Source organism: Lathamus discolor, chromosome 19 (genome assembly GCF_037157495.1).
Source record: "Lathamus discolor isolate bLatDis1 chromosome 19, bLatDis1.hap1, whole genome shotgun sequence".
Lineage (NCBI taxonomy): Eukaryota > Metazoa > Chordata > Aves > Psittaciformes > Psittacidae > Lathamus > Lathamus discolor.
This window is the reverse complement of record NC_088902.1, coordinates 3,236,256-3,259,091: the sequence shown is the minus strand read 5'-3', so window position 1 is coordinate 3,259,091 and position 22,836 is coordinate 3,236,256. Positions and strand designations below refer to the sequence as shown.

General features: G+C 44.8%; 1 protein-coding gene across 2 annotated transcripts in view; it reads left to right on the top strand.

Moving 5' to 3' along the window:
• Nucleotides 1-20,217, top strand: part of KCND3 (potassium voltage-gated channel subfamily D member 3) — a 116,422-nt gene extending 96,205 nt beyond the window's left edge. Inside the window, exons 3-7 of one of the 2 annotated variants that reach the window (XM_065698570.1) lie at nt 6,165-6,266; nt 13,063-13,155; nt 16,618-16,674; nt 17,604-17,851; nt 19,878-20,217. In XM_065698570.1, the coding sequence (XP_065554642.1) occupies nt 6,165-6,266; nt 13,063-13,155; nt 16,618-16,674; nt 17,604-17,851; nt 19,878-20,082 (705 nt within the window). In that variant the 3' untranslated portion in view covers nt 20,083-20,217. The remainder of the gene's footprint in view (nt 1-6,164; nt 6,267-13,062; nt 13,156-16,617; nt 16,675-17,603; nt 17,852-19,877) is intronic. The other variant, XM_065698571.1, reaches the window with a different exon arrangement.
• The last annotated feature ends 2,619 nt before the right edge of the window (nt 20,218-22,836 follow it).

Here is a 22,836-nt window from a genome sequence, read left to right as displayed (position 1 = left end):
AACTGTGTGTAACCTATTTCAATCAAGGAAGAACTGTCCATAAGGTCAGTTCTTCCAGAGACAAAGGTCTGACTGTAACCTTTACTGGGTGGATGGATAGATGGATAAGTAAAAAAGGCATTAGAAATAACAGGGGATAAAAATATGAAATGGCCTCCAAAAAAAGCTTACTACTTAAATGTCAAGCAAAAGAATAAAGTGAGAATTGTCAAACTCTATTCTATTCTTTCCTGTAGAACGCAGCAAACACCAGAAAGGGAACGGTCTTTGTAAAAAGAAACCGTCAATACAATGACAACTGAGTAAAACTGGCACCAAACACATGCAGCCTGGAATTCAGGAGAGGTTTTCTAGCTGGAAGAATGGAGCTCTAAAATAAATGCCCAGTAGGAGTAGGAGCTTCACTAAGCTTAAGCCAGAGCTTGTGAAGTTCAAGACGAAAATGGACAAAAGGAAGCTGTCAGTAGGAGGTGACCAGGCTCCAGAGGCTTCCTGACCCTCCTGCATTCCTCAGTTTTGCATATTACACCACTTTAGTCAAAGTTCTGTGTTTAATCAGCCAGGATATCTGTGACTGGTAGAGAAGCCGAGACCCATTAAACTCCATATTCTGTGCATTGTTCTATAAATAGACTGAACATCGTGTTCTTTAGTGTTGGAAAAGATTAAATGATATAGTGCATTTGAAATGATGTTCTGTTGCTTTAATGGTGCCAAGGGTAAGGTAGGATTGAAAGGAGAGCCACAGAGGAGGGGAGGGGAATTTTTCATCTCTGCAAAGTAATGAAGAGGCCCAAAATAAGAAGGTCTGACTGTAAGTGGTTCTATCAAATTATATAGGAATATGAGCCCTACACTATCTCATTTCCATATGCAGCTCTACAACATCTTCCCCCAAAGCAAAAATAAGACGGAATATTTAAGCTTGGCTCAAAAGGTTTGAGAGGAAGGGAAGTCCAAATGTGCCTGCTCCGATTCTTAGGGAGAAAAAGGTGAAAATGACACAAGGATGATGGGCAGAAATGAACTTTCCTAACAGTGCTGTAACTCGACTGGCTGCCTGTTACAATAGCCAGACGGAACCATGGCCTGCAGAATAACAACCAACACTTATTATATGGGCCATTTGCTTTTCAAATAGCCATTATTTCACTCAGCGTTCAAACACGTGTAATAACCCTGAGTCCTAATTTGGCAGCTCAGCCTGTTGCCAGGCTTTGTTAGAGATGGCAGAGCAGCTTCCCAGAGCCCTAAGTAGGACAGATGAGAGCGTTGCCCGATTGCACTGATTGCACTTAGTGTCTTGTCCACTCCATTATTTTTGAATGCTTTGCTAGAAATGAAGAGTTTTCCTTTCTCTTCTTCACAAGGAAAAACTACTACAACAGGCCAGGGAGCTGAGCTAGGTTCCACCTGGGATTCATCCATTCCTTTTCCAAGTTACATATGCACACTGAGTTCCCACTCCGAAGTACACACGGAAGTCTTACTGAATTCCTTTCTGAATTTTATGCTAAAATTAGTCATAGGTACCATAGACTAGATCGTTGTAGGAAGGTGAGAAAAGAAGCCAGGTTGGATGGGGCTTGGAACAACCTGGTCTAGTGGAAGGTGTCCCTGCCTGTGGCAGGAGGCTGGAACTGGATTAAATTTAACGTCCCTTCCAAAACAAACCATTCTAGGATTACTACAAGAACATACTTTTCTCTTTCCATACTCTAACCCTGTTGTTAAATCTGCAGAAACCCCTGTTTAACTGTACAATCTGCTTGTTATCTCTTCCGTATCTGAAAAGCAACCACATTCTTTCCATCCAGAATTCAAGTCCAGAGCCTAGCCTAAAGAAGAGAAGGCTCAAAGAGATCTTATTGGTGTATATAAACACCTGAATGGGGGGTGCAAAGAAGATGGGGCCAAGCGCTTTTCAGTGCTGCCCAGTGACAGGCCCAGAAGTAATGGGCACAAACTGAACCACAGGAGGCTCTGTCTGAACATCAGGAAACGCAGTTTTCAGTGTGAGGGGGACCGAGCACTGGCCCAGGCTGCCCAGGGAGGTTGTGGTGTTCTCATCCTTGGAGATATTCCAAAGCCACCTGGACAGAGCCCTGGGCAACTTGGTCTAGGTGGTCCTGCTTCAGCAGGAGGGTTGGACCAGATGACCTCAACCATTCTGTGATGGATAATGCTAATAATGGCTCCAATGCAAGGAGGGCGCAGGAGTGGACATAGGACCCATATATGTAGTACTTGATATACATAATACTCTGCTCATCTCCTTGCTCAAGTACAGAAGATCCAGCAAGCTGAAGATGTTTGGCAAATATGAAATTATGTCATAGGTTATAACTTAATAGTTTATTATACCACATAAATCAAGAGTGAACGTTATCTCCATAAGAACTAGATGAAAATCATTAATAAATAATAATTAGCTGTTTCCTGGGCCTGCCATCTGGTAAGCAATTTTCCCAGCCAGCTCCTTGCACTTCTCCAAAGCAGCTAAAAGATGAAGACAGGGTCTTCTTTCTCCTCTGTCTGTCCCTTTGGGAAATTCAGAAACCCAGGATGCTGACAGCCACTTACACCATCCTCACCATTGGACCTCAGCATTCCACACGGACAGGGCTTCACTGACCCTCCTGCTTATTCTGATTCTTAAGCAGTAAGGAGCTAGACATTACAGAGACCTGCCCCAGAAACATGTGGGCTCTAAGATCACCACATTAATCATTCTAACCTGTAAGTGGCTGTCATTAGTATTATTATTTTCATCATATAAATTATCTTCCAGATTAGGTCATATGCATTTTGAGATCCTGCGGTTTCCTAGCAACTCCTCTCACCGCTCCACATGCAGACACAATGTGCCGGCTTCTTTTCCTTTTTTAGACTCTCCATGCAGGGGTTATATTCAGTAACAGTGATCTCAAGCCTGGCCCTAATGACCTTTAGTCTGTCACAGTTGAGGATGAGATGCAGAAGACAGATATCACAGATATGCCCCCTCAAAAGGCATTTACAGCAGATGGCCAGGAAAACATGGTCCTCCACTTGTTTGTCTTCTGTCCTGAAGACCAGGAGTCCTGAGCTCTGCAGGCCAGGGATGGCAAGAGCATACCCACACGTGTCACTGGCAGAATTAGGAAGACCCCATCACTCTAATTCTAGCCTCTGACAGTGATATATGTGACTGCACATAGTATGGTTCCCTGCAAAATCCTGCTGCTCCAAAGCTTGCATGGGGAGGCCTGAGTTCGAGGCTTTTGCCTCTGTAATTTACCCCTGGGAAGAGGCAGCTTTGCCTGCTTCCGCACTGTACCAAGCCTTACACTGCTGCCAGTCCACTTTGCTCAGTCACATAGAACAGCATCAAACCTGCTGCGGATGTCTGAGGGGAGCACTTTGCTGCTCGAGCCCTTCATTACTGCCAGTACCGCATCCCCCATAAACATACAACAGGTACCTAAATATCACATAAAGCTTGTGACGCTCCATGGCTATGCTTTCCAAGTAACACACATTTACACACAGACTTTCCCATAAAAACATGAACTCCAGTTTGAGAGTTGTTTCCAGTCTGATGGAAGCCAAACCAACTTCAGGCACCAATTTTAATTAACTTCTCTAGCTGAGTTAATCAAGGTATGCACCAAATTTAATCACGATGGGGCACAGAGTTAGGCTATGTGACTAACCCAGACAGTCTTTTGTGGCAGGAGAATAGGCTTCACTTCTGGCCTGCCCCAGTGACATTTGTGAAAATAACAATGTCTGTTCTAAACTGCAAAACTACGGGGCTTAATTATTTAGATAGTGGCCCTGTTTCAGAGAAGAAAAGAGAACAGACCTCAGAAACGAACCATCTTCAGTCCACATGGAGTACAGCTATTAATATTTGATCCCCTGCTAGCCTGGAGGCAGAGGGAATAATGTTCATTACAAAAGCCTGAGACTGAATCCACTTTAACAACTGGCTGAACTGACGATGAGGATGGAACCTTTCCTGCTGTAGGTGAGAAGTCAGGGACTCTGGCAATTAGAATCATAGAATCATAGAATGGTTTGGGTTGGAAAGGACCTCAAGATCATCCAGTTCCCCTGCCATGGGCAGGGACACCTCACACTAAACCATCCCACCCAAGGCTTCATCCAACCTGGCCTTGAACACTGCCAGGGATGGAGCACTCACAACCTCCCTGGGCAACCCATTCCAGTGCCTCACCACCCTAACAGGAAAGAATTTCCTCCTTATCTCCAATCTAAACTTCCCCTGTTTCAGTTTTAACCCGTTACCCCTTGTCCTGTCACTACAGTCCCTGACGAAGAGTCCCTCCCCAGCATCCCTATAGGCCCCAATTCCTTCAGCAAAGGAGCTGTTACTTCATCAAGCACAGTAAGAACTGGAAGCCTCCTGTGGCTGCCATCAGAGCCTCATTGTAAAGACCATCATTGAATCTAATACCCAGCCCTGACTACAGAAGAGAGGAGATCATTGCAGAAAGGAACAGAAACACAAAGGCATACATTTGCAAATAGAAAAGTAATTTAACGGAAATGTAATTAATAGGAGCAGAGAGGCAACGCATGGAATACCCTCAGTCCCTTACCCCCTGCTCTCTCCCCCTAACTCATACTCAGTAGTAGTAGCCTCTAGGGTCTTTGTTCCAGATGACAGTCTCAGCCCAGTCCTATCTGGGGCCTAGAACAACACAGCAGTTAGGAAAGCCTTCAGAAAAACTGCAGCTTCAGTTTCACTGTCCTGTTGTATCCCCAGCCTTGCAAATACACCTCATGTCCTTACATAGAGAGCCCTGGGAGATACCATAACCCCAGCACAGAGCAAAGCTTCACCAGAGATTTCACTCTCATCTCGCTATCGTTGGGAGTCTCAACGATAAAATGGGACAATGAAATCTAGGCGAGGTATAGAAAAGAAAGTCAATTTTGGATGTCCCCATTTGGGGCGTCAAAGGAAGATGTATTTTTCAGACTGGTCATGCTCTGTGTCACCCAATTAAAGCTGCAAACCGGCACCCTGTACGTGTCTTTGCTGAGAAAATATCTGCTTGAGCAGAAGCACTTAAGGTTAAACAAATCTTTCAGATATTGAGGACCAAAGCCACTCACACGTGGACAGTAATAGAGCTCCTGGAATTATTACACCCTCCGGACCCACTGCAGATATTTGCCTCTTGGCTTTACCCTTCCTACAGTGTACACCCATTAGCACCTCTAATTAGAAAGGAAAATCATGAGTTCCATGTTATTTAAAAGATTATGCAGCATTTTAAACTACAGCACAATGTAATTATTTTTTAATAGCCACAGCTATTTCATGTATTTACTTCTAATGGCGTTTGAGTCATAAATTAATAGTAGAAAAGAAAAAGGCGAATCAGCACTTGACAGAGAAGCTGGCACAGACTGCTTTTAAAAGAAAAACTGCAACGCTAACAACCGAGTGATCAAAAAGGAAGAGGGATCACTAGTTTTCCTTGTTTGCTTTATTCTGGACTGCTTTTTGTCATCTAACTTGGCCCCTTGGCAGTCAAGAAGATCAGGGACAAATAGAAATGAGAAGAGTTGAATCACAGCATCCCAACCTGGTTTGGGTTGGAAAGGAACTCAAAGCTCCTCCAGCTCCAACCCCTGCCACGGGCAGGGACCCCTTCCACTGGAGCAGCTTGCTCCAAGCCCCTGTGTCCAACCTGGCCTTGAGCACTGCCAGGGATGGGGCAGCCACAGCTTCTCTGGGCACCCTGTGCCAGCGCCTCAGCACACACCAGGAATATGTCCAAGACAAGTGTCTCTAGTCACTGTGCATCTCACCCCCAAAAAATTATTAACTTTTAATTAAAAACATTAAAAAATAGTCTTTTAAAAGACAATGAACTTTGAAAGGATAAACAAATCTGCAGGACCCCATTTCTTATCTCTGGAAGGGCTGTTAATGCTCCATGGCAGATTACATGCTTCAGACAGATGTACTCATCTGACTCCTGGAGTCCACAGCACCTTGTCCTGGCTGTGCACCCCTTACATTTCACCGCCAGGCTTTTTCAGCAGAGCAAGAACCTGAACTTTCCCCTCCTCCTGGTGTTGCCAGCACAGGACCAGGCACGCAGTGTTCCAGGCTCTAACTTCAGCTTGGTTTTTGTCCACAGAAAGCCCGGCTTGCGAGGATTCGAGTGGCCAAGACAGGCAGCTCCAATGCCTACCTTCACAGCAAGCGCAACGGCCTCCTCAATGAAGCCCTCGAGCTGACGGTACGTGCAGAACCACTGCCTCCTTCCACAGAGCTTGAGATGCTCCCTATTCCCACCCCTGTCCCTGCGCTCCTTCCCTTCTTCCGTTGCCACCTAAGTGCTCATTATCCAGCGCGGCAGCCTCCCACAAGGAATGGCGCTGTGCTTCTATGACACTCGCGTGTGCTGTATGTGCTGTGTGGAGGGAGAGCTGGAATCCAGCTGCAAGATGGGATGGGAGGAAGCAGCTTCCTGTACTCCTCTCCCAGGGACAGGGATGGATCTGGCCTTCCAGCAAGTGCCATGTTCACAGTTCCCTCAGATCCCTATGCATGATGGAGCTGATTTATACAGCCCAGGGACTGCCTATCACTATCCACTCTCTTCCAACATACAGTGAGTTATTTTCAAGAGTTTCTCTCTACTATGGACTATCTGGTCATGCCAAACAGCAAAATATTCCCTAGTTCTTCTTCCAGGCAGTTTGGTGGTGGGTTTATTTCTAACAGAAAGGCCCCTGGAAGCTAATACTAGCTATTAATGAGAAGAATAGTGCATTCAGCTGCTCAGCAGAACCAGCTGAAACAAGAGGAGGTTATTACATGAAGCCTGATCCACACCAGAGCAGGTATTAGCACATCTCATGGCTTTAAGTTCAAATAAATCAGCCTTTTGTGCACGTGTGGAGCAAAGAGTGACATGAAGAGTGTGTAATGGAGTCATCATTGCCACCCAGCCCTTGTTCATGCATCCTTACTTGGGGCCTCATCCTTCAAATGTACATTATTTTCCCCTTGCACTTCTAAAATCACAGGGTCTTCAACTCATGGTGAAAGCTGCTCACTAGGACCTGAACCCACTCCTACCCCAGCTCAGTGGGTGCAGCACACAGAGGGGAATCGGGCAGCACCATGTTTTGCATGCAGGATGCTCCTCAGTGCAGACCAAGGCAGAAGAACCTTGCCATTTACAACTGAAAGAGCTTTTAAGCTGACTCTAAAAAAGCACTTCACATCAAGTACAGACTTGGAAGGTAGGATGCCCAGAGCAGTTTCTGTTCTCCCCTCCAAAACAAGTTTGATCCTTCTGACTACACATCTCACTTTGTCTCCTGCTCTGCAAGTGGCAGCAACACTCAGAAAAATCTTGTTTCTTGAACCATATGGTGCTGTTGAGCAGTTCAAGAAACGTTTCTTTACCAAGAAGCAACCAGGGAGACTGGTCACACCTCGTCCAGAGCCTTCTCCCCAAGGAAGGAAAGGCTCGGGACGGGATGACAGCTCAGCTGAGATTCTGCTGTTCCATTACCCAGGAACATGTAAAAATGTGACTACGAATTTCGTTCTGATTTCTAGTTTTTAAAAACACCAGCAGGGACACTCAGTTTGCACTTGATCTTCCAGCCTGTCATCCCAACAAGCATCTCCTCACTTCTCTCGTCAACCAAAGCTCCCTGCCAAGACCACTCAGGGAGGAGCAGCTGACGCACCGATGCTCAAGTCCAAAATGCATGAGGTTGAGAGAAATATTTGGCTGAATGGGTTCGTTTCCTGGCACTTGCCAGTGGAAGAAAGGGTCATTTTGCTGGCTACAAAGCTACTGGAGACACAGGGAGGAAAACAAAAACATTCCTAAAGAGGTTCTAGAGGATTTAGTGTGAGGTGTCCCTGCCCATGGCAGGGGGGTTGGAACAAGATGATCTTAGGGTCCTTTCCAACCCTAACTATTCTATGATTCTATGACTTTTGTACCCATTAATAACTAAACTTAGATGTATATTAGCACCTAGAACAGGCGCTTTCCCAAGCTCTTCCGGGTGCTTATATCTGGTGGGCTTATAGCTCTAAATGCTGACATGAGCCTCCCACAGCCCAGTGAGAGCCACAAATCCAGCTCTGAAAAGTACTGCGCATTGTATACAGTATTTGGTAAGAAAAGGCATTTCCTGTAGGAATAGTCAAAAGCAAAGGATATGGGGAAGGAGGAATTACCATCCACCTGTGACAGACAGCAATGTAATTCACTAAAACAAGAACCTTGCCAAAGCCATGCCTGGCACCTGCACAACTACCTGAGGACAAGCTGCATACCTGAATCAATAACTGAGACCTGTCTCTCCACCCACAGGTAGTGGTGTTAATTACAGGACATCTTTTGTTGTCAAGGTACATGAGACCATTTTAACTCCACAAGGCAAGATTTTATGTCCTTTCATTTTATGGCAGGAGAACAAACTATTCTTAAAGAGCACAAGATGTGAATGACAGCACAGTCTAGCCAGCCAAATTTTTTAAGCTGCAAAAACACAGGAAGGAGTGTGACTTCTGCAGTCGCTATATTAGTGACCAGAAATATTATCTACATACTGTGCATATCCCTCAGTCAGATTAGTATCAAGCTGCTTCATCAGTCAGGTACGCATCCCGTTTTGATACCTTGCCCAGGACTCATGCTAACCGTAATGGACTTCACACGGCCAGGCTGCCATAGGGCTGGTTTGTTATCCAGCAGTAATTCCAACTGCAATTACTACATGGCCATCAGTAGATTTTATCACTTTCATCGGTAGCAATCCCACAGGACTGTGATCAGTGTGGAACTGGCTTACAGGAGCCCTGCAGATTGCCCCGCAGTCTGACACCTTGAGGGTTCACCCAAGGAAACAACTGCCCCAGAACATGTCCTGGCTGTGGCTCTGCAGTCAAACTAACAAACTGGGAAGCAAGGACTGCCCAAGAGTCTGCAACATGCGCCAGAATGTCCTTTTATTAGCACCAGAATGAATCCACTGACACCATCTTTCAAGGGAACAGCATGTCTTCAGCCTGTAGCCTTGCCTTAAAATAAAGAAAACTGAAGAGGATTCATCCAAGGACAGCAGCAGGAAGGAGCTCTGCTCCTAGCACAAATACAGACTCCGGCTTCGGAAACATGTGGATTTGTGGCATTTTGCATTTGCCATCTAGAGAGGAAGTACTCAGACAGTTTTCTTCTCATTTAGAGAGATTTTTAGTGGGCTTTATGTCAGAAGTGCTCAAGGGATGGTGAGCTTCTTCCCATGGCAGCAGCCTCCAATATCGTCTTAGCGTTAATCTCCTTGTACAGCTTGCTGAAATTCCCTTTTAGCTAAAATGCTAGGAGATGTATATCCTAAGAACAGTAGGTTGAGAGGTCTTGGGCCTTTTCACAAGCAGAATCTCCTTAGCCACAGATCAGGGTTACAGCCATTCTCATGGGAATGGCGAGTGGAACCACTGAACCAGTTCATCTCAGTTCACCAGCGTCCAATTTTGCACGCCGAAGCACTAAGTAGAAGAGGAAAAGTGGAAGTATTTTGGATTTCAGAACTGACACTACAGTGAGTTTCAGTCTCCCTCCAAGCAACCAGCAGTTCACTGAATGTCTTCCAAGAACAAACTGAATGGTAGCTGGCACCAGATCCTTGCAAAACTGGCATCCCAGCTCATAAAGCAAACCATCTCCTCTCCTCCCCCCCACCAGCTTTTTCATTACAGCCAGGCTCTTCTAATGAAGACACAGATTTTGTTTGCCTGCAGTAATGTAGGTACCATTGATGCAATCTCTATAGGTACACATTCCTCAACAGTACTATCAAAACCCAAGCAGTTCTGTGATGTTGGCACTCTCATTGTCCCAGGGCAGCAGTTCTGTAGATCTCATTCTTAATTCATGCGGAGGATGTTCTCAGTGGTTGCATACTCTTTGTTTCTGAAAACACTGAGCTGACTGAAGAAAAAGCAAAAGGAAGACAAGGTACAACTCGCAGTCACCGATTCTATACTTTATTCCTGGTCACTGCCATCTCTTGATCCATTCCCATCAGTAGCAAGCTAAGCCTTGTGATGGAAAGCAGTGGGAGAAACTAGACCTGTGCTGCCAAAATTTAACAACTGGTTTAGGTCTTCCTGCCAGAGGTACAGAAGCCCTGTCTTTGCTTTCAGACTCCATTTAGATGTCCTCTCAAGCAAATCCTCATACAAAGATCCTGTTTGCAATATGTGCTCTTTCTCCCTCTCCTTTTCCAGTGTTTTAGTGCAGCCTCATATCTGCTTTAGGGCTTGCAAGGACCTCCATGGGAATTCCTTCACCACGGAGTCAGTAGTGTCAGCAGGGTATGAGCAGGACCTGTGGGTGCATTAACTCACCAACAGGACCGTTAATAAGAAAAATGAAACTGATTTATTTTTTTAGGCCACTTCTAAAACTGCTTCTGGGAATACTCATCTTCCAAAACAACAACAAAAAAATCCATAACCTGCCTAAGAAGCATTCTCATAGGAATCTATTAATTCTATATACATTCAGCCAGCTTCCTTAGCATACCACTTCAGCTGTGTTTTGACATCTGGCAGAGACGGAGTTATTCCTTCACTTAAGGATCACAGAACCAGCCTGGAAATGGCATCCAGAACACGCATTTGCAGTGAATCACCAGGACACAAGGGCGTATTTAAGAGCAAGGCTTTAAGCGTAGATGAATTTAACTCCCTTGAGAGCAACAGTCTATGCCTTGGCACTTCTGCCAATATGCTCTGCTGTGTCTCCCATCTCACTCATTTGCTCTCTTGAGCAGTAAGATACTGCTGTTTAGTGTCTAAGCAGAAATTCAAGCCATGCACATCCATTCTGCCTTTCAGATTTAGGCACAACAAAAGACACCAGGCACCCCTTCCTTATGGAGCACAGAGAAACATCTTGCAACACCCTAATTGCTCTTTTAATGCATGTAATTGTCTTCGAAAATGCAAGTCACCAAAGACCCAGATTAGAAAAACCAACCTGAATTTCAAGATCAGGAGATGAAGTCTTAGTAGTGAGAGAACATCCTTCAGACCCCAGGTCTTACATCTGCCACCACAGACCAGAGAAAGTGAGAAAAATTATCCTGACTCTCCATTAGCACACAAACAACCCCGACTGCCTCTTTGCCTTCCGTTTCTGAGGTGTATCCGATCATCAGATCGCAGGGCAAGTGACATGCTATATTGTGAGGAATGGAAGCATCTCGTTCCACTGATGTGTGGAAATAAAAGATAGCATAACGCAAAGTACTGGATTTCTGCCCCCACACCCAAGTTGTCTGAATTGCTCTATTGCTGTGCTGATGGATGTTCGATGCCATGTTTTCTGCATAAGCTAAACATTATGCACACACTGAACTCAAGCTCCTAACCTCTTATCGACTTCTATTTCAGCTATTTTGAGCAGATCAGGAGCAGATCAAGTCCCTCAGCTTAACAAAAGCCAGAGACTGGCTTAAGATCTGTAGCTTATCCTAAATAACACCACAGTCTGAGCAGTCTCTTCCCCAAATCACCGTATAGACACATACCTGATGCTGAAGCCAAGGTCAGACAACCAAAAGCACCCCAATAAGTCTCTCCAAGCCAGAATCTCTAAACAGAAATGCCAAAAGCAGGTCCTAGCCAAGACCCCTCCTTTTAACAGTTTTTCAACTTAAATACTCTCAGCTGTAGCCAGTCCTTTCCCTGATGGCCCAAGCTGGCTGCTTGACTCTAAGGACACCCTACACTCTGAATTAGCTTTCAGCAGTTTGAGGACACAAGGGAAATAGGGGAAAGCTGGTCCCCCACTTGTACACATGTTGCTGTACAACGAGTCAAGTACCTGGATTGTGAGGTCTTTGTACAGCTTGTCTTGTTCTGGTTTCGTGCTAAGTGATGCACAAAGGACTCCCGTACAGTTTGCAGGACTCTTGGGTACTGTGTTCCTTAAACACAAACCACAGTAAGCCATCCTCCTGAGCAAAAGCCTCAATCCTTAAGAAACTACGGAAGATGAGATGACCTTTCTCCAGGGTACTACTGCTACATTTCATGTGAACATAAACCCTTTGACATGGCTGCACAATGCTTCTTCATTTGAAGTATGCTTGAAGAGGATAATTTTATATATCTATATATAGATAAAACTCTCACTTACATAGCATCTGCCTGTTCCTCCCTTCTCCCTGCCTTTTCTGAGGGCTTGGCCACAGGAGGGTTACACACCTTCAGTTTGCACCAAACCCAGTCCTCAGGACCTGCTACAAACTCCCCATCAACAACCATATACACCGAGGCAGGCAAAACGTAGCCTCCTTTTCACACACTGCAGGTCCAAAGTGTGGAAAACAACGGGTGATATCCATGAAGAGGAGAGAGTGAGCCAGGAGTCCTGTCTCTAGGAACACCATTAGGGTCTAAAACATGAAGCTCAGGTCCGCATTTTGGATCTGGCATGCAGCTGTGACACAGGAGGCTTTGGAGATAACACATACAAGTTCCAACAGGCCCAGCACTGCACAGCCCTGAAGGTCAGAGCCAAGCTTTCAGCTAAGGGAAAGCAAGACAGCTTGTGTTTTGCCTCCTAACAGAGACAAAAGATCAGGGTACATCTGTTGGCATTCAAAGGTCATGTCAAGCTTAAAAGCCTTACTGTTTTTTGGATAAAAATCAAACGGCACAGGTTCTTTTTGGTTTTGCTTTTTTACCTTCTGGTTCCCGAGCCTTGACATCGTGTATCAACAGCACTTCCCAGGCTTCCTCCTCAGCTACAAAACAGCTAGAAACACCCTGGGTTTGAATCAAAGCTGAGTTTCTCACCTGAGTTTACAAGCCAGATCATTACGGAAGGAAAGGCGACCTCCTGAGAGTCATGAGCAGAACCTGAGAGCCGCACCACTGACACTGTGATCGTTACCCCTGTGAAAGCTAATGCTGGAAGTGCTGTTTGCTTGCTTGGTTTTACACCTGCTTTGGGTTTTGTTTTCCCCTCCCTTTTTCTGGCTCTTCAGGGATCCACTGAAGATGAGCAGCACATGACTAAAGGCACCTCCTTAATTGAAAGCCAACATCACCACCTGCTGCACTGCCTGGAAAAAACAACCGTAAGTACCAACACAATCCTGTTACATCTTACTCACTCCTTGTGCCTGGCCCAGGCTTCCCATAGGCAAGGTGTACGCACAGTATGGTCTGAAGTGGCCCTCAGACATACTCAGTAGACCTTAAAACTACGCCAGAAGGGGCTGATGCTCAAGCTCCTGATGCAGTGGGTTAAATGCACTTCTATTTCATTGTCCTCTTGAAAAGTAAGAACAATTCCTGTGCAAAGGGATCACAACGTGATTATCTGCTACTCCACAGGCACCTGCACCAGCACCAAGTGAACAGTGAGTTGCTCAGTCAAGTTCACCTGAACGCAAATAACTCTTCAGCGTGGCTGCTGGAAAGTAGTGAAGGGGAAAGGGACCTGGGGGTCCTGGTGGATAGGAGGATGACCATGAGCCAGCAATGTGCTCTTGTGGCCAAGAAGGCAAATGGCATCTTAGGGTGCATTAGAAAGGGAGTGGTTAGTAGGTCAAGAGAGGTTCTCCTCCCCCTCTACTCAGCCTTGGTGAGGCCGCATCTGGAATATTGTGTCCAGTTCTGGGCCCCTCAATTCAAGAAGGACAGGGAATTGCTTGAAGGAGTCCAGCGCAGAGCCACAAGGATGATTAAGGGAGTGGAACATCTCCCTTATGAGGAGAGGCTGAGGGAGCTGGGTCTCTTTAGCTTGGAGAAGAGGAGACTGAGGGGTGACCTCATCAATGTTTACAAATATGTAAAGGGTAGGTGTCAGGATGATGGAGCTAGGCTTTTTTCAGTGATATCCAGTGATAGGACAAGGGGCAATGGGTGTAAACTGGAGCATAGGAAGTTCCACGTTAACATCAGGAAGAACTTCTTTACTGTAAGAGTGACAGAGCACTGGAACAGGTTGCCCAGGGGGGTTGTGGAGTCTCCTACACTGGAGATATTCAAGGCCCGCCTGGACAAGTTCCTGTGTGATGTACTGTAGGTTACCCTGCTCTTGCGGGGGGGTTGGACTAGATGATCTTTTTAGGTCCCTTCCAACCCTTGGGATTCTGTGATTCTGTGATTCTGTGGGGTTAGGGAGGTCCTATAAACACCGTGTACCTTAAGTTCTTCAGTGTTTCTAAAATAGAACTGAGCTGTATTTGTCTTGTGCTGTCGGTCACACATCATATACTTGTCACTTGTGCTAAGTAGCAATAAAGGACAGTTCTGCTGCTTTGAAAGGAGGAAGATGCTGTCAGTGACTCCAAACTACAACCTGGTCACCAGTGCCAACAGGCTCGAAACAAATTACCTTTAGCCCTTTATATGGCAGATGAACTCTCTTAATGGGCCTAAAGGCTGCACATATCTTTTCTCAGTACAGTTCTGGTTACAAGAGCAGGTAATTTATCTCAAAGCCAGTCAAGCAACTTCTGTAACAGGACTACTCTGCATCTTACAAGGTGTTGGGAGTGAGAATTGTGTTTTTCATTATCAAGTGATGTTGTTTGCAGGTCTCTAGAACATTTTACATCTTTATTTGAGACTTACGTTTTACTTCCAGGTTTACATAAAAGGTTCTGCAGTAAAGGAATACATTATGAGGTGTCCCTGCCCACGGCAGGGGGGTTGGAACAAGATGATGTTAAGGTCCTTTCCAACCCTAACTGTTCTATGATTATCTATACCATGATTCATTATAGAAAGAATGAAGGGAAGTTAACACTTCAAATATTCATGCCTTTTTCTATCTGCATCCATCATCAAATGTACTTTTGATTTCTGACTTGCAAGAGCTTTCTTTTAGATAAATCGCCTTCACTTCCATAGTTTGGCTTGTGCTGGAATAACACCACTTAGGCTTCAGCGATACACTGGAAGATGACTGGTTAATTACAGTGACCTGCTGAGTGCAGCTGGTTTGTCACAATGAGCTCGAAAGGTCACGATTCCACAGACCGGGAACTGGTTCTTCCTGTATCAATGACTACTGAATTCATTTTATAAGCCTCGTCTTGCCTTGATTTCTACCAATTTTGGATGTCCCATAACAAGCAGATATTTCACAATCTGACTCTTCAGTTTAGAACTTTATGCTTAAAACCGTTACTACTGTGACCCATATTTTACAAGCATAAGTTCGTTTGCAAACTTTAACGAATTGGCTGAAGCAGAAGCTGCCTCCAGGTCTGCCCTTGTAAGGCCCCCACTTTGTACAAGTTCTGACCTCTGCGCAGGCAGGTGGGCATCTCTAGGAGCTGCATGAGTTGCTCCATTCCTAATGAGCCCATTATGTGCTGGGCTCATAAGGAATCATAAAGCACATCCTCATTTGTGGATGCATTAGCCCACCACACTAACGAGGCTGGATCGCCTCCAGCACACAAACCTACTCAGTGAGTATGGTGGTTGAAGATGCCCCAAATGTTGCGCTTTTCAGCAAAGAATGGCAATAACAGTGATACTTTGAATTTTTAATTAAAACCTAGAGGGAGAATCTGCACAGTATTTAATGTGTTTTCCCCCACTCTTTTCAGGCAGTTCTTACCATGATGTTGCATCAATTCACACAACAAGTTTAGATTCTGGTCTGGAATTATCAATCCAAATAGTTTCAATCAGCTTGTGTGGAAATTCTGTACTTCACATAATCGATTAAAATATATTGAACAGTTCTCCTCCCAAAATTCAAACCATAGTAAAAGAAGTTTTCAACTCTGAAGAGTCATTTTGTGACCAAGTTGCAGGAATGGAATGAGGAATGTACCATGGTTGCAAACTTGTTTCAATGGGCAATTCACCTTTCCTTAAACTAGGCAGAAGGATTCTAAAAGTACGTTTATCGTCATGGTATCTGTGGTCATCACTAGCATACAGCCTTACAACCCAGTGGCTGTGAACAGCTTCCAAATCTGGTGTGTCAGATGATAAGGTGACCCGAAAGTACTTCTAGTTGCCATCACTGAGACTACTTTGTCCCATTAACACAACAGATGGAGTATGTTCAAACGAAAGGAGTTGTTTTCCACTCGTTCCAACTCTCAGACTGAGTATGGACATTTACATGCCATGTTTTCTCCAAATGCCAAGTGCATTGGATCCAATCCTTCAGCCCAAACCTTTCTTCTCTGTTTTCACAGAGTATGATCACAACCCATATCCATTGGTGACCCAATGGCAATACAATTCCAATTCACTGTTTGTGAATCAGCAGCTGAAACTTTGTTCTCCCTTGTCTTCAGCTCCCAAAAGATCAAAGCAATAAAGCTGTTACCAATTTTGTTCTATTTCCAAAAATATAACATTAAAAAGCATACGTGTGAGAAGGAAGGAACAAAGGGGTCTGATTCGGGCAAGGTTTGGTAAAGAGAAGGTGCTGTTGCCCATTCAAACTTGAGCAAGCCAGCTGGAATGCTGAGGCAATAGATGCAGTGCTGGGACTAAACTTCTGAATGCTGGTATGGACAATCAATGGTGTTTTTATCTTTTGTTGGCATGTTGTCCCGTAGGGATTGTCCTATCTTGTGGATGATCCCCTGTTATCTGTACGAACTTCCACCATCAAGGTACTTCCTTTTTAATTCAGTGTTTTCTCTATGGTCTCTGTGATGTGTCTGGAGAGTGTTTGCTTCCTTTCTCGGTCCTGGTCTTGTCTTTGGGAGTTTGTGCACGTGGCTCTTTTTGGCTATCCAGTGCTCTTGTTTCCTGTGAGTTGTTATTGTTCCAGTGAACACTGATGCCTGCCTTCACCATGGTTGCTTTTGTTTCCCATCCTTTCTGATGCTGAGAGGGACTGGATAAAGTATGTTCACTAGAATTACTTGGGTGTTCATAAACACACATACGAGTTCTTTCTTTCAGGATTTCTTAGCACAAAAGCTCTTTACAGATTCAGCTTTCTGAATTTCCTTCCCCTCCACACTTCCCACTCTCACCTGCCATGTTTATTTCCACTCAGCTAATAGCACCCAACAAACTGCAGGTATGCTTTGAACCCAACAGCCAATACAAGCAACATCCTGCAGTTAAGCAATGTGCCAAGATGGTCATTGAAATAAAACCCAATTCTGGACCCAGGCACAAAGAAAAAGGAGCACGAATCTCCTCTTGGGTTTCATAACCATGTGGTTATAACCATTGCAGACTCTGAAGCCAATTCTGGAATCCAGACACAGAAATGAAATTTGAACACAATATATTAGCTATCTCAGACTACATAAGCAAGGCAGCACTGACAAGACTATCATGCCTCTGTCATAGCAACAGCTTCTTTTATTCCCCTACTGATGCAGGAGAGCAAAATCTTCTCTTGGTTCACTGAGTGAAAGGGCAGAGTCATTTAAGATCTGCCTAGTGCAAATGTTTTCAGGCAGAGAGGCAGAGAACATCTCCCACAGCCAAGGGGCTGACACATCCCACCCGCATAGCAAAAGGTGCCGTTGAAAACAAGCTGCTGTGTCACAGAGAGTAATGGCACTGTTTCTTCCCCCGCCAGAACCACGAGTTCATAGACGAGCAACTGTTCGAGCAGAACTGCATGGAGAGCTCAATGCAGAACTATCCTTCCTCTCGGAGCCCCTCCTTGTCAAGTCACCACGGCCTGACCACCTCCTGCTGCTCTCGCCGTAACAAGAAGACCACTCACCTTCCCAACTCCAGTGTGCCGGCCACCCGCCTGCGGAGCATGCAGGAGCTCAGCACCATCCACATCCAGTGCAGCGAGCAGCCCTCCCTTACAACAAGGTACAGTAAGTAGGCTCTCGCTGCTAACTACTGCATGCAAACCTCTGAAGCACATTATCCAACCGGACGTTCTTGCAGGCCTCTTCTCCAGCCAGGGAGAGGGGTCCAGTGCTGGGAGCATCTTTGCTTCTCTCTCTCATGACAACCCAAAGAAAGTGGCTCCTAACTGTTCCTGGGAAGAGCCAGGTCAAAGCTACACCCTGGTGCAGCTCTTCTCTGGCCAGACTGGACACAGAAAAGTGAATTCCAGCTGACCCTGCCTTGGAAGTGCTAATCACACGTGCAGGAGCCAGCAGCTCCCAGTTGTGAGCCACCCACCAAAGCTGGTGCAGGATCAGCCCACCTCCCAAATAGCCCAAACCTTTACTGGAGCAGAGGCAACTGGCTAATGAGTGTCTGTCAGCAGAAGCTGCTAGAGAGCTGTACACACAGACATGGTCCACACCAGGGTCACACCACTGACTTTCACTGCCCTAAAGTCTGAGTCACAACTGTAAGCATTAAGCATCACTGGGAAACAAATAAGGAGGAATTTCACAATGGTGTCTTAGTAGCTCTCACCTAAAAAGCCATTAGTGACACAGGCGAAGGAGTAGCTCTTAATAGAAAAGCTTGAAATTTTCATTTTATATATAGCTTGATGAAAAAGAAATATCATTTCTTCACCATACCTTCCTTCTACATATTAAATTATATTCTAAATCCCCCTCAGCCCATTAAGCTTCTTGTACAGTAGACTGGCTTTGAGCTTCCCATTCTTCTTCTCCCCACTTCAATCAAAGGGCTCTAGAAACTGAAACGAAGCTGCCTTTAGGGCAGCAAGCGATTACTTTGTGCCAGGCTGAAGTCAGAATGGCGGTTCAGAGAAAGAATAATGAATGAATACACACAAAACAAGTCTCTAGCTACTGCAGTTTCAAGATGACAATGGCTTAAACCAGCACTTGTAATTCAGCGGCATGTCAACTGTTCTGCCTTTGAGCAACCTGCTCTAGTGCAAGGTGTCCCTGCCCATAGCAGGGGGTTGGAACTGGATGAGCTTTAAGGTCCCGTCTAACACAAACCAGTCTGGGATTCTGTGATTTCAGTGGGTCAGATGTCAGTGATATTTTACATGTCAATGCTGTTCATTATTTCACTTGCTTACCAAACTGTAAGAATGGAGAGAGGAAGAAAAGCTTTTGAACTGTTTTTCATGTGGAATGCAACTAACTGGGTGTACTGGTTACCACTGGCAGAACCACCCAGTCCCTAAGACTGCCCCACTCTCAGCTTGTGACTGAGGCAACCGGGGAGCAGAATGGGTTCTGCAGTGTTCTTGGGATGCTTGAGCGATCCAGAAACATCCTCTTGGTGAGTCACTCTGAGATAACAACAGCGATAGCTTCCCAACTGGGAGCTTTACATTTTAAAAGGACAGGCCTTGTGTTTAAAATGAACATGTTGGGCTGGTAATAGCAGACTCCTGTAGCTGTGCAGATGCACAGAAACCAACCTATCATTTTCCCCTCTGTAATTAATTATAGGATGCAATTGATGCAGATCTAATAAGAATGCTCCCAGCTGCCAGATCACTGAAACTACTGCAGAGAGATGGAAAAAAATAGAAAAGATCAAGGGACAGTGAGTTTGAAAGAGGCATTTGAAATGCAAGGAAGACACCACCTCTTTCTCAGAAAGAGCTACCTGTGATCTGACAAGATGCAGCGCACAGGACAGTACATTTAGATGCCCTCTTAAGTAAACTAGAAATATGCAAGAATGAAACAGAAACATAGAACAATTTACCCTCTGTCTAACTTTGTATCCTAACTTTGGGGAATACTAAAGCAGCTTAGTGTAATCTGGGTAGAAATACATGATGCCTTGAAGGGACTGGGGGGAACATTTAAGTGGAGCCTCCTGAATATTTCAGTACCCTTAGTTCAGAGGAATAAGATGCTCATTAAGAACAAGTCCCATTCGCATCCTCTCTGCTGTCTGGTTCCAGAAAGTACAAAAGCCAAACACTAAATTTGTTTTCTAGTCGTTCCAGTCTCAACATGAAATCAGATGATGGGCTGAGACCGAACTGCAAAACTGCCCAGATAACAACAGCCATCATCAGCATCCCCACGCCGCCGGCACTCACGCCAGAAGGTGAGAGCAGACCTCCACCCAGCAGCCCTGGCCACGCCACGAACATTCCTACCACCACCACAAGCAACATAGTCAAGGTCTCTGCCTTGTAAGACGTCTCATGCACAGAAGGAGGCTGGAAGACCAGTGCCCCTCTCCCTCCACACCTCCATGTTCCTTTCTTGCTGCAAATTGTGCCTGGATGGACCAACCTGACATTTTGTCATCGAATTAGCAATGGAGACCTAACAAGGCAGCTTTCTCCAGACTCGTGTCATGCTGTGGACTGAGGAAGGATTAGGAAAGGGAGGAAGAGGCTGGTTAAAGGAAAAACCTGCATTGAGAGCGGGTTGTGCCATGGTACAGGGCAAAAATCACCTGCAGAGACTGGAGGGAAAGAAATCATCATGGCAACAAGAGAGTCAATAAAGAAAATGGGAATATAACACTGTGTATCGCAGCACCTTTTTAAAGGTTTTTAATGGATAATATTTATTCATGAGGAAATGACTGAAAAGGTGAAAAACAATGGATTTTGTGAATTTTTTTTCTTCATGGAGCAGAACCTTTAAACCAACCAAAATTTCACATTTTGGTTTTTTTTCTTTTATAGGAAAAGCTATAGACAAAGAAGCCACCTGGCACAGAAACCTATTCCATTCCCGTGTGTGTGTGCGTGCGAGTGTGCAGCACAACCCCTGAGTTACCCAGAGCAGAGCACGTGCCCACGATTGGCCGCACGGTACGAAAACCCAAGCACGTGTCAGCACACCCACGTGCACACACACACACCCCCCCACTCCACCCTGGATGGCATTCTTTATTTAGCCAATTTTGTATCCGCCTTTTAAGTCAATACAGTGCAATTGCAAACAGTGTGTTTGTCTGCTAATTATTGTCTGTGAAAACATATTTGTGCAACAAAAAAACCAACAAGAAAACAAAAAAAGACAAGCTTTAGTAGAGTTTTAGTCCCACAGGGGGATCTGCTTTCTGATTTTGTTATCACTTACTTGTAAGAGTGTGACTAGATTACCAGTTCTGTATTTTTAAACAGGAAAACAATAAAAACCAAGGTAGGATTCTTTTTTAATCCTGGACACACAAATGGCAAAGAATGAGAAAGCTCCGAGCTCAACTGCATCACGCCTTCATCAGGCTGACAGAGGTTTCTTGTAATGTATGCCCATGGGGTTTCATTTTTGGTTTCTCTAGATCAATTTCTTTGCTAGCATTGGATATACAACCTATTGTAAATAGTAGCCAAATAATTTCTGGATCTATACTTGATAATAATTAACCCCAGGGCCAAATATCTTGCATGGACAGAGAGGTATTTGGCTTTTTCACAGTCTTAGGGCTCCAGCTGTCTCCAATGGCTTTCTGGGTTGCATTGATTTTGGGGGTAGACTAGGTTTGCAGTTTTATTTCTCCAGTCCCAGCGTCAGATCTATAGCACGCATCCACTTGAGAAGGGGGAGCATTACTGGAGTTTGGAAAACACTTGGATCAAGTGTGGTACAGACAGCAATTTCTTTTTGCAGTTCTACACTTAGTTTGGGAAAAGTCACACACTTCTAGTGAACCAAAACCGGCAGCAACACCGTGTGGTACTGCCAAGGAGCTGACACTTCTCACTAAGCTGTGGTCAGTCCCCGCACCTCTTTCTGAGATCTTTCTAGGAATGATTTATTGTAAGGAAATAGTTCTGAAACACAACTGATTTCCCTCCCATTGAGTAACATTTTCCTTCCATTCTGCCCTTCTCAAGTCCCCTTTTCATAGCAGATAGGACCCACGAAGGGCAGAGTGAGGAACACCATCACCCAGCTTTCCACCTCCCATACACTTTGGCTAATTACTGTGGTCATGCACAAACACCTCTTCAACGCCCTACACACACACAGGAATAGTGATGCACCCAACAGCTTGTAGATAATAAGTGAATATTTTAAGTGTCCTGTTTCTGAACAGTGATTTTACCAACACTGGAGTTAAAAGAACTACATGAAGCATGTTTTAGGCTGATTCAGCAAAGGGATGGCTTTTTTTTAACATCTGTCATAATCTATCCTGATGTAATATTTATATACACATATACATGCATACACATATAAATAAATAGACACATACATGTATAGATAGATAAATAGACCTACATGCTGACTTAAACATGCAAGCTAGCAATGTGCTTTATTAGCACTCCTAACCTAGTCTAGAGAACAGGCTCGGATGGCTGATGCATTAACTCAATAGCCTCCTTGGAAACCTACCACATCCTAGGAATATTAGGGCTATGGCTAAGCCTTCAGTAGCTGCACCAGCTTATAGTCATTTATTCCAGTGCTGTAATATGTTATCCAAAACTATGTTTAGTCCTGTTTTAAATGATTAAAACGCTCAGCCTTTGCTGCTTCCTGTAGGAGGTTATACTGCAGTTAATCTTACCACAATTGAGTTTTTCTTGATGTTTTAATTTATTCTTTGCTTTAATTTCATTATTTGTCATCACCTGCTCTCCATCTGAACACCCTCGCTCTTGTAGATCAGAGGCCTTGCTCTCCACCACTCACCACCTTGCAACCTCATCAACACTGGCACAGAACAAGGGTTAAATGTGACCATGCTGACTGGGCACAGTGCTCCTTCCAGTGTGCAGGAGTGCATGATTACAAAGAGCCAGGTACTCACCATGGACTCTCAGTGCTGCCTTTCTTATTCCTGATTTACTGTGGAGTGGTAAACAAACCACTTCATCTCTCTGCACCCATTTGTCTGTAAATAGCAATCACGGCAGCCCTTGCCTGGAGCACTATTGGTGTGTTTAATTGCCATCAATCCAGATGCTTTTTGGAAAGAAAAGAAAA